Raw genomic sequence first — 18,838 nt, 5'->3', positions numbered from 1 at the left:
AAGTACTTGATACATCCCAAAACGCAAACCGGGATCTGATAGAGAATGAGAACACATCAATTAATTTCAAATTAATGGACCAAAAACAGAGGAAGGTGGTCCCAAGTTGATGTTGTTGAGCGTTGAATCAAAAGACAGACATGTTCTTCTTTTGCCATTTGCAGCCGCCGCTAGAAAAATATATGATATGTTGGTATCTTCAATCTTCGAGAAGTACTATATCGATCTCATACGTGAAAAATTTAGTGAGTTCAAGGACAATTATTAATTTGCTAACTTTTGGATTAGATGCCATAACACATTAACTCAAAAAAAGATTTTTACGGAAAACATCCAAAAGTAGTAGTGCTGTGCATATAAAAAAGAAAAAAAAAACCATCGACATAATTAAAAGCAGATATTTCTATAAAAGCCAAATCTCTAGACTATTAGTACCATATCTCTACGTCAATCAACCTAGTCGATCAACAAAAAATCATCAGCAGCAGAAGATTTGGCCTTCTCCTTGCCCAGTTCAACTTTGAGATCTGACACCATCATTTCAAGATCCTTGACGCGTCCCTCCATTTCATTAACCCGAGAACCATCAGCATCATCTGATTTCTTCTTCTCCAAGGAAACCTCCTCAAGCTTCGTCTTCAAACAATCCAGCTTTAAGTTCAATTCCACCAGCTCAAGATTCTTAACACGTTCATCGAGTCGTTGGACATCATCAGCACCTGATTTCTTCCCTTTCAAGGAAACCTCATCAAGCTTTGACTTCAACCAGTCCAGCTTGAAGCCTGCTTCCGCTAGCTCACTCAACTCGATCTGAGCATTGCGTAGATCAGTCTCTGAGTGATCCTGTGAAGGCTTGTAAAGTGTCTCAACGAGGTTGAGAAGGACGTTCATGTATTCCGTCCTCACAACTTGGTTCTTTGGTTTGAAATCATATGCGAGGTCAGGGTGCTCCGAGAATATCTTCCTTGCTGCAACAACCTACCAAGAAAAAAGGTATGAATCTATACGCCAAGAAGCAAACACTATAAAGGAAGTGGTTAACTATTTTTAAAAACGTATACAGAGATCCTATAAATTTACCTGAGAAGCAAGAACTTGAAAACCGTAGATATCCACAGTCTCCTTCTCTGTTACATCTTCTCTTTCTCCATCAAAAGATTCTACCATTTGAATGTAGACTTCAACAAAGAGTTTGTCGCCCTCAAGGAACAAATAATCCTCAAACTTGCTACGAGGCAAGGTCTCGGAGAAACCCCAGCACAGAGAATCTGCATGGAATGATACCTGCTCTTGGACTATGAAAAAAAAAAAAAAAAAACAGAAAAAGACCCCAAATATAAAAAAAGAAAAAATTAGCTTCTTATGTAGATTCGAGACATTTTTATTGATTACCGAAAAAAAAATGAATTAAACAAGATTGACGAATGGAAGGATATATATATATATATATATATATATAGCTTAATTACCACATGATCTGTAAAGCTCTTTGTTGGTTCGATCCAGCAGAACGAAGTAAAAATTAGCAATCCTTTCCCATCCACTTCCCATTGATTTAGAATTTGTAGCTCTGAGGTACAAAGACAAGTGATCATCACAAAGACCATCGAATCCGTTCGGATGAAGGGAGATATACCTGAAAGAATATTAAATAAAGATTAAAACCCTTTTTAATTAGTGCTAGCTACGTCTACGTACGTACAATCAAATTTATATGATCAATTCTTCGAGAGTTTAATAGCAAAACTGATTAAAAGTTCCGAGTCTTGTCGTTTTTTACCATTCGTATCCGCCACTCACGAACACCTTTGACATCAGGGCAGCTTCCTTCTCCGAGAAGTTGTTTATTTTAAACCTGAAACATGGCTTCTGATTCCACATCTTTTATGACCTAAAGGCTTCCCTTTGATTTTGTTGATTCGAGCAAAATAAGAAATTCTGAGCAGCTTCGTTTCGTATAGTCCCCTTTATCTATATATATAGAGGAGAGGACGCAAAAAGAAAAGAAAAGAAAAGAAACACTTTCTCAAAACCCTAACTCAAAAAGAAACCAATTACGTACGTGATTGTGCGGCTAATCGAACATCTGTTAATGGGCTTTTTGGACCCATTAATAAATAGAATTCACTGGTCCCTTCAGCCGAAGAACCCCTATATATACGTAGGGGTGGGCATTTTAACCGAACCGACCTAACCAAACTCAAACAGACCTAACCGATCCGAACCGAACCGACCTAACCGAACTCAAACCGACCCAAACCAAATCCAATTCTACTCTCAAACCATTTGGTTAAGTTTTTTCTCAACTCAAATGGTTCGGTTTGGTTCGGTTTAAACCCAAATTGAACCGATAACCCAATGTGCTTTTTATTAACTAATTTAATTAATAATATTCATAATTTTTGTATAATATGTAATCATAATCTTATATTCTTTATGAATTTAATTATTTCTAAAACTTTAACCCTAGGTTTTAAAGAGTAGAATTGTAAATAACTCAAAAGTTTTTATAAGAAATTAGACTTTTCTATCTTCTTATATTGTTTGGTTTGTTTCATTTTTGTTTTATTCTAATTACTAAACATTTAATAATAATATTGTTATTATTTTTAGGTAAAATTTTATGGATTTTTTGAATTATTCAACTTACAATTTGTTGTTTACTTCATACATATTGTTATCAAAGACAATGAATTTTGTTTTGTTACATTAATTGATTTTTAAACCGAATAAAATCGAACCAAATTAAAGCCAAACCGAACCAAACCAAACATAAATCTACCCAAATACAAACCAAACCAAACTAACTTTGGTTGAGTATAGTTAGAGTTTTATGAAAACCAAATTAACCAAACCGAACTGAACCCAAAACTTAAACCGAAATGCCCACCCCTATATATACGTGTGAATACGTCTATTTCGTTATGTGTCACCATAGGTCTTGATGTTTCCACAAAATCTAGGCCCTCATCATGCGAAAAGATATACACAATTATCAATTGTTTCAACTCCTCTCTCTTTCACAAAAAAAAAAAAGAACTTTTTCGACTCCTCAAGTAAATTAAAATTATGAAATGGACATAAGTACTTGATACATCCCAAAACGCAAACCGGGATCTGATAAGAGAATGAGAACACATCAATTAATTTCAAATCTTCTTAATTCTAATGGACCAAAAACAGAGGAAGGTGGTCCCAAGTTGATGTTGTTGAGGGTTGAATCAAAAGACAGACATGTTCTTCTTTTGCCATTTGCAGCCGTCGCTAGAAAAATATATGATATGTAGGTATCTTCAATCTTCGAGAAGTACTTTATCGATCTCATACGTGAAAAATTTAGTGAGTTCAAGGAGAATTATCAATTTTCTCGTTAACTTTTGGATTAGATGCCATAACACATTAACTCAAAAAAAGATTCACGGAAAACATCCAAAAGTAGTAGTGCATATAAAAAAAAGAAAAAAGAACCCATCAACATAATTAAAAGTAGATATATTTCTATAAAAGCCAAATTTCTAGATTATCTCTACGTCAATCAACCTAGTCGATCAACAAAAAATCATCATCAGCAGAAGCTTTGGCCTTCACCTTGCCCAGTTCAACTTTGAGATCTGACACCATTATCTCAAGATCCTTGATGAGTCCTTCCATTTCTTTGACCCGAGAACCATCAGCCTCATCTGATTTCTTCTTCTCCAAGGCAACCTCCTCAAGCTTCGTCTTCAAACAATCCAGCTTTAAGTCCAATTTCACCAGCTCAAGATCATTCTTAACACGTTCATCGAGTCGTTGGACATCATCAGCACCTGATTTCTTCCTTTTCAAGGAAACCTCATCAAGCTTTGCCTTCAACCAGTCCAGCTTAAAGCCTTGTTCCATCAGCTCACTCAACTTGCTGTGAGAATTTCGTATCTCAATCTCTGAGTGATTCTGTGAAGGTTTGTTAAGTGTCTCAACGAGGTCGAGAAGGACATTCATGTATTCATTCTTCACGAATTGGTTCTTTGGTTTGAGATCTTCTGCAATGTTTGGGTGCTTCGCAAACAACTTTCTTGCTGAAGTAGCCTGCGTGCAAGGATCGTAAATAATGCATAATTATTGTTTAATCATAAAAGGAATCTGAGTCAGAACCGGCCCAAAGGCCAAGCTACAAGCATGAGCTTGTGGCCTTATTTTATGCTGTGTATTTTATATACAATTTTCGGCTTTGTTTTCCAAAAAATGTGTTTAGTCTAGTGGCATTTGTCTATGTTAGTTGGAATGAGTGCATGGGTTCGAGTCTTACTATTAGCAAAACAGCCCTTTTATTTTAATTTGATTGTGGCCTTTATTTACTTAGAGACGGCTCTGATCTGAGTCTATACGCCAAGAAGCAAACCCACATAACATAACTAAAGCACAAAACCAGAAGAAGAAACAGATCCTTGTTGTTAACTTACCAGATAAGCATAAACCTGGAAACCATTTATAATCACAGTCTCCTTCTCTGATACAACTCTGCCGTTTCCATCAACAAGTTCAACGTCACTAATATAGAAGTCAACGATGAGCTTGTCCTTCTCCAAAAGACCATTTTCAATAAGGTTTCTATAAGGCAAGGTCATTGCCCATCCCAAGGAAGGTGTTCTAGCGCAAAACTTGTGGCGTGGTAGTTTTTCATCTGTCGAAAGAAAATATCACAAAAAAAAAGTTTAAGTCAACTACTTCATTTATCACATGCTTATGTATAGTTGCCGCCTCTAAAAGATCGCAAACATGAGTCTAGCTAAGGCCTAACATGGAAAAGGATATAATATAACTTCATTACCAGTAGGTAGTTCTGATTTGTAGAGCACTTTGCCGGATTGATTCAACAGAAGGAAGTGACATCTAGCTTTCCTTTTCCATCCAGTTGGTAATGATTGAGGATTTGCAAGGTTTAGGAACAAACACATGTAAGTATTACAACGACAAGTCCCCTTCGGATAAATTGTGAAATACCTGAAAGAATATAAAAGCAAAGATTAAACTCTTTATAATTATTAATTTTGTTGTTGTAAAGCTGACTATTCGCTTTTTTTTTGTTTTACCATTCACATCCGCCGCTTGTGAATATAGGAGACGTTATTTTAGTATTCTTCCCCGAGAAGTTATCTATCTCAAACCTGAAAGCCCTTGGCACTTGATTCCCCATAATGTGATTCAAAAGCTTTCTTAGATTTTGTTACGTCGATCGAGAAAGAAAAAAAGATATATATTATGAAAAACCCCTCTCTGTTTATATATTGAGGAGGCAGACAAGTAAAACAATTCTCAAAATCCCAACATAAAAAGGAGTAATTTAATCCTAACTGATTAATTAAATATTGTTTTATCGATTAAAAACAATTTGATAAATACGAATGTATAAATAATAGATTTTGTACCAAATTAATAATTGTATTTTGTCCTAACCAATATGATCATAAGTAATTACATTGTTTAATTCTGTTATTATGTTTTTATGCTTCTTTAAACATGTTAAGAATGTTTGGTAATTCTATATTTTAAAATATTATAGATAATTTCAATAGCTTTTAGTTATTGCCTTCTTAAAGAGTTTAAGTCCAAAATATTACTATTGATATACAAAGAAGATACTTAAAAAAAAATTATTTAAGATATACATAATTGTATGATATATACAAAACCTTTTTTTTCCTCAAATGATATATACAAACCTATAAACTACTGTAACGCCAATAATACTCAAATCACCGGAATTTTTTTTATTAAGATCGTTACATCAACAAAAAATAATAATATATATATATATATATATTTATCATTAAAGATATTTATTACCATATCAGTTTTTTGTTATTATATTAATGTTAGTGAGCCAATGGTAATAGTGTAAAAGGTTTATTAACCCAAATTTAGTTTTGAATTCCTCAGTAAGTTTTCATGATCAGTGGATGCAATGAAAGTTGTAAACAAAATTTTGATCGGACACGTGAGCGAGCTTAATAACGACATAAACTGAATTACCTTAGAGCATCCAAACTAAAGTGGTAAGTTTCTCATAAAAGTTGTAAAACTCTATTATCTAATTTAAAATTTTAAAATAAATAACGCAAAACTTTATTATGTAATTATTATCTTTAGATTCTCAAACATCTCTCTTTCTCTCCTCTTATTTTTTTATTTTTTATTTTATTTTATACATGAAAACCTTGGTGAAAAGCTCCCAGTACAACACAATCGAAGTGCCTAAAAGTCTAATAAAACTTTTTATTCTCCGTCCAGTCAACCTGTTCGATCAACACAAAATCATCAGCAAAAGATTTGCCCTCATCCTTGTCCAGTTTAACTCTGAGATCCGACACCACCATCTCAAGATTCTTGATGCGTGCCACCATTTCTTTTACCCGAGAACCATCAGCATCATCTAATTTCTTCCTCTCCAAGGACACCTCGTCAAGCTTTGTCTTCAAACAGTCCAGCTTGAAGTCCAAGTTCATCAGCTCGAGATTCTTAACACGTTCATCGAGTTGTTGGACATGATCAGCATCTGATTTCTTCCTCCTCAAGGAAACCTCATCAAGCTTTGACTTCAACCAGTCCAGCTTGAAGCCTTGTTCCATCAGCTCACTCAACTCACTTTGAGTGTTGCTTAGCTCACTCTCAGAGTGATTCTGTGAAGGCTTGTTAAGTGTCTCAATGAGGTTGAGAAGGACATTCATGTACTCCGTCTTCACTACTTGGTTCTTTGGTTTGAAATCTTCTGCAATATCTGGGTGCTCTGTGAATATCTTTCTTGCTGAAGTAGCCTGCATGCCAACAAGGAAAAATATGTTCATGTTACTCAGAAAGGAAACAAACCACAAAAAGCACAAAGTCAAAAGAAGAAACAGATCCTTTATAACTTACCCGAGAAGCAAAAACCTGAAAACCGTTGATGTCTAGAGTCTCCTTGTTCTCTGATTCAACTCTGCCTTCTCCATCAACAATTTCAACACGACTAATGTAGACTTCAACGATGAGTCTATCATTCTCTAAAAACCCTTTTTCCTGAAGCTTTTTAAGAGGAAAGGTGTTTTGGAAACCCTTGCCTGTAAACTTAGCACTATACAAACCCTGTCCAACTGTAAAACACAGAGGCAAAATAAAATAAAAAACAAGACAGAAAAAGTTTAACTTATCATTCACAGGCTAGCTTATGTATATAGGTGCTGCCTCTTCAAGATTCAAACCTTTGTTTAGACCTATCAACAACATCCTATAGTTAAGGTAGGCTTAATCTAAGAGTTGGATACCGAAACCAAGTCCACAAAAACCCTAGAGTGTTATAACTCATCACAAAAGCTAAAACAAAAGTGTAGGGTCTTAGTTAGGGGTCTTATAAGCTAAACACGATGCGTGAGCTATCTTTACTAGTCCTCCGCCGATATATATGTAGAAATAGACCTCAATTCATAACATCCAAGAGAGTAAGAGACTCTCTTGGTCTCTCCACCTATATTCTGAAATCTACACTAGACCGTTTGTAAATTCCAAAAGCGAATGAAATTTCAACAAAAAGGAAAACAAGAAGAAAAAGTTTCAAACATGCATGGATATATAAATTTTTACTTGGTGATCTGTAGAGCTCTTTGTCGGATTGATTCAACAAAACGAATCGAAAATTAGCTTTCCTTTGCCATCCCTGTCCCAATGATTTAGGATTTGCAACGTACAAGATCATCACAAAGACTATCTCCCTTCGGATAAACGCTGAGATACCTGAATTTTAAATTTTTTATTAGTGCTACGTAAAATTGAATTCATCAATTTTTGAGAACATATCGTTCTCGAATATAAAGAGAAGAAAAAAAGGAATATAATCAAAAACTATTTATAGATCCGATTCTTCTTTCTCATTTTACCATTCGCATCCGTGACTCACGAATATCTGAGACGCTATCACAGCTTCCTTCTCCGAGAAGTTATCTATCTCAAACCTAAAACTCGAATTTCTCTGCACTTGATTCTTCCCCATTGTTGATTCGAGAGCAAAGGACTGAAATAATCAAAAACTCTGTTTCTTACTTTCACAGATAAATTAAAGCACCTCTCGGGTTTATAGAGGAGGAGGCACGAACTATATATATAAGAAAAACTTCTCAAAAACTCTTTAACTCAAAAAATGAAACCAATTAAAAGGAAAGAACAAGGAAACCAGTTACCTCTCTCTCTTAATTACTAGATAAAAGAAAATTTAATATGAGTAATTAAGTAAAGTGGAAATAATAGTTATAGTTTGTCCTAAATTATTAATTATGATACAAATTACAAAACTTTTCTTTAGTTATATACTTTTTTAAAAATATAATAAATTTGGCAAAATATATTATAATCAATTTGAATATTTATACAACTTCTAATTTTTAAGAAATTTTGGTAAATCTAATATTTAAGTTAGTATAGATAATTATAAAATATTTAATTATTGCATTTAAGAGTTTTAGTCCAAAATATAGCTATGTATATCACTCATTTAATATGTATACAAAAATATATTTAAGACACTTTATTGAATATTTGATATATACCCTACAGCCCATAATTTCTTATCGTTCCTTTTCCCCAATATATATAGGATTTTTAGGCTTTTTTCTGCACAATTTATATTAATTTAATTTTTTTAACTAATTGAATTCTGCACTATATTTTTCTATCGGTTCAATTTTTTCTTGTAAAACGGGAAATATGATATACAAACATATTCCAATGACAAACATATTTTTATATTAAAACGATAATGTGAAAGAAAAATAATTACTTTTATTCCGTATGACAAATTGTCAGTCTTGCAAAACACACACCAAACAAAAAAAAAAGGCCCAAAGAAGAACTTAAGAGAAACAGCAACGTCTCCAATATATTCCAGTGACAAGTTTTCAGGCTTGCATACACAACAGCCACGTCCAATTTATCAAGAGAAAAGAAAAAAAAAATTAAAAATGTCATCTTCAAAGCTTTGAAAGTAGAAATAAGTTAAAGAATCAAAGAGGTTATAACATATCGACAAAGTCACACCCCCTATAAAACCTGACTGTTAAAATGCAAACCGAGATCTGATTAGAGAAAATGAGAACATATCAATTAGTTTCAAACCGGTCCAAAAACAGAGGAATGTCCCAAGTTAATGATGTTAGTACCCTTTATATAATATGAGCGTTGTCGAATCAAAAGACAAATATGTTCTTCTCCTGTTTCCATCTGCATCTTTGAGAAGGTATCCATCTCATACGTGAAAACTTTAGTGAGTTCAAGGAGAATTAATTTGCTCGCTAACTTTAGGATTGGATCCATAACACATTATTTAAACCCAAATATGATTGAAAGAAAATATCCAAAAGTGGCGCATATAAAAAACAAATCATAAAACCATATAAGCGGGTCTTTCACTAAAGCTGAATCTCTTACACTATTAGGACGATCTCTTCGTCAATCAACCGGTTCCATCAACTCAAAATCATCAGCAAAAGATTTGGCCTCATCCTTGTCTAGTTTAACTTTGAGATCCGACACAACCATCTCAAGATTCTTGATGCGTGCCTCCATTTCTTTGACCCGAGAACCATCAGCATCATCTGCTTTCTTCCTCTCCAAGGAAACCTCCTCAAGTTTTGTCTTCAAACAGTCTAGCTTGAAGTCAAAGTTCATCAGCTCAAGATTCTTAACACGTTCATCGAGTTGTTGGACATCAGCATCTGCTTTCTTCCTCTTCAAGGAAACCTCATCAAGCTTTGACTGCAACCAGTCCAGCTTGAAGCCTTGTTCCATCAGCTCACTCAACTCACTGTGAGCATTGCTTAGCTCAGTCTCTGAGTGATTCTGTGAAGGCTTGTTAAGTGTCTCAATGAGGTTGAGAAGGACATTCATGTATTCGGTCTTCACCACTTGGTTCTTTGGTTTGAAATCTTCTGCAATATCTTGGTGCTCTGTGAAGATCTTTCTTGCTAAAGTAACCTGCATGCCAAGGAAATATTTGTTTCTGTTACTCATAAAAGGAATCCGAATAAGCAACCACACAAAAGGCATGTACAAAACCAAAAGAAGAAAAAAAAAAAATCTTTTTTAGCCTACCTGAGAAGCAAAAACCTGAAAACCGTTGACATCTAGAGTCTCCTCCTTGTTCTCTGATACAAGTCTGCCTTCTCTATCAACAACTTCAACATGAGTAATGTAGACTTCAACGATGAGTGTATCCTTCTCCAAAAACCCTTTTTCCTGAAGCTTTTTAAGAGGCAAGGTCTTTCCGTAACCCCAGTTTTTAGACTTATCATGTACAAAACCTGTCCAACTGTGAAACATATACCAAAATAAAAATAATAAGTTACTTTCTTCATCAAAAACCGTTGAGACTCATCATCACAAAAGCTGAAAGAAAAGCGTGGGGTCTTAGGGTCTTTTAAGCTAAATACGATGCGTGAGCTATTTTTACTAGTTCACTGCCGATAAATATGTAGAAATAGACATCCAAGAGACTCTTGCTTTCTCTCCATATGCTGAAATTTCATCAAAAAGAAAAGAAAAAAAATTTACGACATGGAAGGATATATAAAGGATCTATTTACCTGCTGATCTGTAGAGCTCTTTGTTGGATCGACTTAACAGAACGAATTGAAAACTCGTTTTCCTTTGCAATCCTTTTTTCAATGATTTAGGGTTTGCATCGTGTAGGTGCAAAGACAAGTGATCATCCCAACGACTATTTCCCTTCGGATAAACGTAGAGATTCCTGGAAAAGAAAACTAAAACAAATTAAATACTAAACCCTTTTTAGGTGTTTTAATTAAAAAAGAAAAACCTTTTGATTTAGTGCTACGTAAAATCGTATTCATCTATATTTGAGAAAAATAGAATTTAATTAAAAACTAGTTGAAGATCCGATTCTTTCTCTTTTACCATTCACATCCGTAGCTCACGAATGTCTGAGACGCTATCATAGCTTGCTTCTCCGAAAAGTTATCTATCTCAAACCTGAAACTCGGATTCCTCTGTGCTTGATTATTCAACCCCATAGTTGATTTGAAAGCTTTCTTAGAGTTTGTTACTTCGAGACCAAAGACTGGAATTATGAAAAACTTTGTTTGGTACTTTCACAGGTCTCGGGTTAATTTATAGAGGCACAAACTATGTATAAGAAAGAAAAAAAACTCTTTTGTAATGAGAAAAGGGAACTTCTCAAAGCCCTAACTTAAAAAGGAGACCAATTAATGAAAAAGGAATTTCTCAAAACCCTACTAGATAATATAATAAATGTGAATATTTATTTTTTACATATTTGTTAAGCAGAGTTTAAAAAAACAAACATATTTGTTAAGAATTTTTGGTAAATCTAAATATTTTAAGAGTTTTCCAGAATATAGCTATTAATACCCACTTGATTACCATATATTCTTATAAATAATCTTAATTTATAATGGAAACTATCCAAATATTTATAAATATTGTACTCCTACCGTTTCATAATATAGGATGTTTTAGAAATTTTTCTTTGTTTCATAATATAAGATGTTTTCAATTTTTTAGTTAATTTTTAGATTATTTTTATATTTTCTTATTATTTATTTTATGCAGTCTTGATTATGATTAGTTAGGGAGTATTAATTAAAAATTTAGTTCTAAATTTCTCTCGAAGTTGTGGGATACGACAAAAGTTATGAAATTTTGGTCAGAAAACGACCGAGGACTTTTATCAGTATGTCAACGGAATAGTTCCAATAGCGTTTGCGCTAAACAAATATTTTGTAGACTAAATTTATAGCATTTGAGCTAAATAATTATAGAGTGCTTTTTTGAATACGCGATTCCAAAATACGAAACGGGAAGATGATATAATGTACCTTTCATCACCTAAAATTTTCTCAGACAAACTTAATTTTTATTTTAAAACGACATTAATGTGAAAGAAGAATAACATTCCAAATTATTTCCAATGACAAGTTTTTTCAGTCTTGCAAACACACACCAAACAAACGAAAGGTCCAAATTCAAAACTGATTTGAGCCATTTTATTTAAAGGAAAGGAGAAATTAAATCTGTCTTCTTCAAAGCTTTGAAAGTAAACCAGTCTGAAGAGCTTTCGGTGCTACAACCTCTTTGACTTCACTGTCCTTTGTTTCCAATTCGCATGGATTCGGGGGCACATCTACGGCCGGTGAGCAGTTGAAGAATCCATGTGGCTGTGTTTACCCAAAATCCAAAACATTTTATAAGTGACTGTTTGTCTTATAATTTAAGTTTTTTTTGATTAAATGTTACAGAAAAAAAAGATCTGACTAACCATTAGCGTGAAACCAATATGTTCGACGGGCATAACCGGCCAATCTTCAAGTCTAGGAACATGTATAATCCCAAACACGTACCTGTCAAATGAAATTTCCACGTTGAAATAACAAATTTTGGTAGCTAGGAAGTTTTTAAGTGAATCAGCTAAGTGAAAGAAAGATACGTACCAAAGAACGACGTCAGATTCTTCCAAGGAACGATTCTGTTTCACCCATGTGGCAAGACCTTCACCAGCACGTGGGTTTTGGTTTGGGAATTCTCCTCCGGGAAACTTCTCATCAGGGGCGTAACGGGTAACCCAGAGATTGTGCTTCAGGAAAGCAGCTCTTCTTAGAAACTTAGCCTCGGGTCGAGCTAATGGCAAGCAATTTGAACCAGGAACAAGTTTGTATCCCGTTAATTGGCCTGTTCTGTTCACAGTCCTCGTGTTCCTCACCTGACAACACATTACAACGAGTTGTGTTGAATATACATCTTGCATAAGTATGCCATCTATACTTCAGCTACAAATCATATTCACTGAAACTATGAGATGCGTTTTTGGTAATGCAACTCAAGTATGACTATATAAGGACATGACTGAAACTTAGGAATGGTCACGTGATCTCTTCTCCCGAATTCACTCGAGGATGAAATAATCATAAGTGGTGCCAGAAACAAGGATGGTGCAAAGACGGGAACGAGCATGGACAATATGACAATGTGAAAGTTAAACATGCAATAAATTAACGCTTTCAGATGATAAGTAGTGAACGAGATCATGCAAGGTTCGGATTGCTTACAATCCAATGGCGAGCAGAAAAAGGGTCACAGTCACGCGTTGCCTCTGCCTCTGATCTAAGTAACTTCTCCTCCGCATAAAACGCATTGTTGTGGACATTGTTCTCACCAGGCTCGTCAACTCTAGCATTCACCTCAACTACCTACAGATAAAAGGAGATTAAGCTGACTATTTAGCAAAATCACCTGGCAACATGTATCTAAGATTAATTTTCAAGAATTATAGGGACTTCTAAAATTCATACGCTACCAATGCCATTCCTAAAACTGAGAAAATAAACCACATATGTAAGTTAACAACAGCAAGAAGAGAAGATCAGCAAAGAAGTAAAGGTACCTGATTAAAAGCTTCACCAGGTTTACAGTCAACAGACATATCCATGCGAGCGATAAAGAAATGTTGATGGACTGGTGCATACAAGCCAGGAGCAATAGTAGTACCGTACTTTCGAGTTTCTCCTGGCTGCAGCGCTCCTAAACTGAGGATACCAGTAAGTTTTACTTCAGCTTCGATTTTCCCATCCTACAGTTAGACAATGAAGACATTGTTAAAAGATAATACCACAAATCAGCAAATGAAACTCGGATTCAGCACTATAAATCAATGTTCAAGAGTGTTAAGACTTAAAAAGTTGTGAGCCGCCGTTCTAAACTCAGGATTTATTCTCATGCAGAGACATATCATTTGTCTTCCCTAAAGAAATTGTATGCAAAAATGACTAATATCTTCTTTACTCTAGAAATGAACAATCACGCATTCCTACTTACCTGGTAGAAGTGCCAGTAAAACCCATACTCGTAGTTAGCAACAGTACATAGAAAAGAGACAGTTAGCCTCCTAGATCTTCGCACTTCGGCTAATCCTGTTCTCCAGTCCTGATGTTTCCACAAAATTCCGTGGTCCTCTTCATGCAGGCAAACACAGTTCTCAATAGTTTCAACTCCACCAGTGAAATTTGTGAAATGGGCATCAAAATACTTGATAGATCCCAGACAGTCACACCCCTATAAAAACCAATTGTTAAACACAAACTGAGATCCAATTGGAGAACGAGAACACACACAAATCACAAAAGAAAAAAAATTGATTACAAACCTTCTTAAGCGAATGTGCATTTTTTCCAAGACCATCCTCCCCTGCATCAAACGCATTTTTCCTGTAATGTGGCTCGTTGGGATCGCCATAAGGCACAACCATCTCCACAAAGCTTAGCCTGTGTGCAACAGGCCTTCGACCTCGACTGCCATCAACATATGCTACCGAATGTATGACTAAACCTTCTCTTGGAGTGAACCCAATTCGAAAGTTCCACTGCAAACAAAATTTTCAGCCAATTTAGAAATAAGCTCAAGCATAATCACTTGGTTTCAATAAGGCTATTGATGGAATTCTACCTTCTGCCACTCGACAAAATAACCCCTAACACGAAAACTTGGACCTTCAGGTTGAATAATCTGGAGAGGCTTCACATCACTTCTGTCCACACCCCCTCTACTTTCACCTGGGGTATAATTCCTCAAAGGGTCAGGTGGGGGGAGTGGCACAAACTTACGGTCTTCAAACTCAATCACCACCATGTTTTGCATGTCTACAAGTACATAAATTCCCTCAACTGGACGAGCATAGCCATTTTCCATAGGGGAATCACTATCAGTCCTACAGTATATAAGGGGCTTTGCAAGCCTACGACTAGGAGCGTCAGCCTCGCTATGATAACCCACACACCTGCACAAAATACATTTAGAGGCAGACTTAGGGAAATTGTACACCTTAATTGACAACTTTCAGTAGAATCCATGATGTTGTTAACATACCAGGGATCAACCATCACTAGATCCATGTCTTCAATACCTCTCCTCTTCATTGCCTCTATGAACGGAGGGAAGTCTTTGACAATCGCTTCACATTCAGCATATTCAGCCGCATCCTAAAATCACGAGAATCTAAACTGAGAAACTGAAAACTACTGTAGCATATAAAATTCACTTAGAGATCCAATTCCATAAACATACCATGGGTGGCTGAACATCAGGTATAACTTCTGAGGAAACAACTTTTCCCCTGTGATGGCCACCCCGAGTGACAGCATGAACTTCAGACAACTCCACAATCCATACACTTGTCTCATTGGACTTTTGGTTGTAAACAACAAGTCTTGCTCGCCTAGGAGGGAGCTTCATCGGAATGACAGGTCCAGATTTGGTTCTTGGAAGTAGTGAAGGCTGGAACGGAGGGAAAAAGTAAGCATCCGCAAGCGCCACAACATGTTTCTCTGGTTCCACTGAAGCCACCTCAACGAAACGCATGCCATCCCTAACCTGCCAAAAAGAAAACATCAAACAGTTTCAGTAAAAATCCAAATAGTTGATCAAAGCTATCACCATAAATCATGCAAGATGAAAAAAGAATATAAAGGTTTCGGCACCTCAGGGTTGGCACCAGCAGCGCGAACAGTAGCCACAGCAACAGAAATTTCAGCAGCAGATAGAGGATCCAAAGGGTGCTTGGTTTCAGTTCTTGGCATCACAGATATGCCTGCATTGGTACAATGTGATCACAACAGAAATCAGCTTCAAAGAAACCACAATCACAACAGTTAGATCTACGTTTAAACCTCTCTAAGTACAATCACAACAATTTCACAAGAAAGTAAAAACATCATCAACAAATTCCAGTGAAGCAAGAACTCAACTAACATCAAACAAATCGCGATCTAATAGATAAGAACAATGATAAAATCAAACAATCAAGATCAAAATCCCAAGAGACAGAGAGCGTCGTAAGATTAACCTTTGTTAGCAGGTTTCTTGGCAGTATCAGGAAGCGAATCGACAGGACGGATCATGGACTCCAGAGCAACAACCTTAGAGGCGCGCTGATCCTCACCATCGGACCATCCAGAAACGGAATCAGGCGCAGCGGAGAGGAGTTTGGGAGGCGGAGAAGAAGAAGAGGAAGAGCCACCGTGGTGGTGAGGACATGCCGTCGTCTTTTTCGAAGCTGAGGCCATTGAATAGGGTTCACGAGTTCTCCAAATCCACCAAAATCAGTTTCAACACAATCTACTGACATACAGCAAAACCTATCACGATCCGTCGCTTGATCTCTCCACCCCTTCTACAAAGCTCCCAACCAACAAGATTCCGATCTCCGATGACACAGCTTAACTAACTACTACTAGTCGACGAGTTTCAGCTCCGTCACTCTCTCGTATGTATATCTCTCTTCCCGTGGTGGTGGAGAAGTCAGATCATATACTCTCTCTCTCTTTCTCTCTACTGATTCAATTTGGTTTTTGTTGATATATGAGTCCAAGCAGAAGCGGCCAAAGCCTGATTGTGACCCTCTTCCACTTTAACAAGTAGTCCTCTCTTATTTATATTAAAAAAAAAAATGTAATTATTAACTTCTTTTTGATTTCTTTCTTTTTTTTGATAATAATATATTAATATAGAAATCCAACTTGGAAAACGACGTGGATGCACTATTGTTCTCAAATTTCATATTCACTAATTGGTAACATATTATACGTGTCGAATTAGTGTTTTTTACAGAGTTTAAACATGTTTTCTTTTGAAAGTTTATTATTGGAAATAGATAAAAAAAACAAGATAAGGAATGAAATCTATTATAAAAATGGTAAAGTATATAGAAATCATCAAGAACAAATTAAAAAAAATGGTAAAGTATGAACAAATGGAAAAAAATATGACAATATATTGACTTGACCTTATGTCATAATCGGAAATGTTATTATTAAAAATAAGGAAATCAGAACAAATAAGATTTTTTTTAAAAAAATATTTGTTGTCAAAAAAAGGTTCACGTGTTTCACCAAAATTATACGCGTGTTTGGTATTGTTATCCTATAAAGGTTATCAGAAACAGTATTTTAAGAAACAACTAAAATGGAAACATAGCCAAACAAAGAATCATATTGGAAACGCTTCTTTGTGGGGGAAGAAAACACACCCGTGTATGTATATTTTAATGACGTTAGAACATAGAAATTACATGATACTATCAAAAAATTCAAATGTTAATGATCAAAGTGTTTTGATATGTACAAAATATATAAAGTTGCAATATCGATCAATAATTGTCTAATAGATCGTGGAGTGGACCGCACAAGCACAATCCATGCAATCTTGACTACCAAAAACCGCTGTCTACGACTATGTCTATTCTATAGTGGTATTACGAGGCTCACATTTTTTTACGAAATTCTTATAAAATCTAAAAACGTCCATGACACCTTAATGTCTTGCACAGTTTATATATGATTGCCTTCGGTGCAAAACACGTCATGTTATACGTACTATTGAATGTTTTATAGTCTTTGGGTTTGTTTTGTTTCTTCTCAAAGCTTCGAATGGCCAACAAAACGTGTGGATTTCAAATAGGATGCCATGTTGTCGTTCTCTTTTGATAAATACCCATTTAGCTCTGATCACATTTTTCTGAACTATACTGTTCATTGTTGTTACGTTACGACTTGCGTAAATGGCTTTCATTATCACTTCTTTTTTTCACAAAAAATCATTTGTTGATGTTTTAGATATCTTTGTCACAGTACTACGTGTTTATCCTATTTTTGATACATTACTGTGGATTTGCCCTTCTATGTCTCTTTGTAGGCCTTATTGCTTTTGATAAGATCAATTCTCTCTTGTTCTATGCAATTATTGATAGAAACAAATACCAATTATGTTCTTTAATTATTGATCAAAGAATAATTACAAAGAAGAGTCCGGAGACCTTCATACCCTTCGACTCAATCTCCTTAGCAGAATCGTTAGCTTTACATCTCTGTTAACTGCCTAACCTTCTGGTTCCAAGAGCTACAACTCTGTAACTGCATTTAGACTGTATTACGGCTCTATACCTTATGTGGAAGGCCTAATCTTATCCGATACTCGATGCAATAGACATGCGTACCACCAACCCTTCAGTGGGGTTCAAAAGGGAATAGTAAGTCAAGAGAAGGTTCATAGTCGAACTAGTTGATCCAATATCCAATGGTTTCCTTCATTTTCTATTTCAAAAAAGAATATGTTAAGTATATTCTATCTCTATTTTATCATTCAATTATAAACAATACTTTAACTTTCTAAATTTATAAATTTTACCCATTTATTTATAGTAAGCAAAATAGTTCAACAAATCTTAAATAATAAAGAAGAGTTTGTTCTAAAATGGTATTCAAAACTTGACACATGTAACCTAAATAATTATTATCTGTAAAAAAACAACTTGAATCAAAGTAATACTCCATATTATAAGATGCTCAAATTTTCTTCTACTTTTTAATAATAATTTTCTATTTTAGAAATAATTCACATAATATGATTATTAATTTATTTTGTAATTTCACTCTAATTATAATAAATTAAAATATATTTTAATATATATATATATATATAATTTATAAATATTTATAGAGAAATAGCTGAATACATATTTCGTTTTAAGAGAGAACAAAATGTATATTTAAAATTACAATTTGATTAGCTTGAAGTTTTTGTCATAGATTTATATTTATAGTAATTTCTAATTTTTATATTCAAACCAAAAAATCAATTTTTTATTCACAATAAATTTATTTTTCTGAATTTTTTCACATACATTATTAACTTACATATTCTATCAAATATGTTGTAACTCTCATAGTTATAATCATATTCATATTTTAAGGCACTAAATTTAAATAATTACAATTATTTGTTTGTGTTTATGTAATTTTTTCACCTTCATAGT

At 34.7% G+C, this 18,838-nt stretch overlaps 2 protein-coding genes and 1 pseudogene across 3 annotated transcripts; all 3 read right to left on the bottom strand.

Moving 5' to 3' along the window:
- Positions 1–304: 304 nt before the first annotated feature.
- LOC109132803 (MATH domain and coiled-coil domain-containing protein At2g42480-like) lies at positions 305–1,947 on the bottom strand. The gene is made up of 4 exons (XM_019245170.2): positions 1,781–1,947; positions 1,470–1,636; positions 1,081–1,295; positions 305–978 (listed from the first exon to the last, which is right to left on the bottom strand). Exons 1-4 carry the CDS (start codon positions 1,879–1,881, stop codon positions 457–459), a joined length of 1,005 nt encoding a protein of 334 aa, XP_019100715.2. The 5' UTR covers positions 1,882–1,947; the 3' UTR covers positions 305–456.
- Positions 1,948–3,540: 1,593 nt separating this feature from the next.
- LOC104788810 (uncharacterized) lies at positions 3,541–11,074 on the bottom strand (annotated as a pseudogene). Its single transcript, XR_015558265.1, has 12 exons — positions 10,915–11,074; positions 10,584–10,747; positions 10,451–10,514; positions 10,093–10,309; positions 9,876–9,975; positions 9,460–9,818; positions 7,887–8,020; positions 7,594–7,743; positions 6,892–7,106; positions 6,351–6,791; positions 4,868–4,873; positions 3,541–3,861 (listed from the first exon to the last, which is right to left on the bottom strand). The product of XR_015558265.1 is annotated as an uncharacterized LOC104788810 (transcript).
- A 768-nt stretch (positions 11,075–11,842) lies between these two features.
- On the bottom strand, positions 11,843–17,329 carry LOC104785119 (amine oxidase [copper-containing] zeta, peroxisomal). Its single transcript, XM_010510262.3, has 12 exons — positions 15,872–17,329; positions 15,507–15,616; positions 15,094–15,399; positions 14,896–15,008; positions 14,476–14,806; positions 14,177–14,392; positions 13,849–14,085; positions 13,418–13,603; positions 13,083–13,223; positions 12,468–12,736; positions 12,296–12,377; positions 11,843–12,194 (listed from the first exon to the last, which is right to left on the bottom strand). Exons 1-12 carry the CDS (start codon positions 16,089–16,091, stop codon positions 12,060–12,062), a joined length of 2,346 nt encoding a protein of 781 aa, XP_010508564.2. The 5' UTR covers positions 16,092–17,329; the 3' UTR covers positions 11,843–12,059.
- Between the last annotated feature and the right edge of the window lie 1,509 nt (positions 17,330–18,838).

This window comes from Camelina sativa, chromosome 5 (assembly GCF_030686135.1).
Source record: "Camelina sativa cultivar CO46 ecotype springtype chromosome 5, ASM3068613v1".
NCBI lineage: Eukaryota > Viridiplantae > Streptophyta > Magnoliopsida > Brassicales > Brassicaceae > Camelina > Camelina sativa.
Note: the sequence above shows the minus strand (reverse complement) of the source record. Positions and strands in the feature narration are given on the sequence as shown.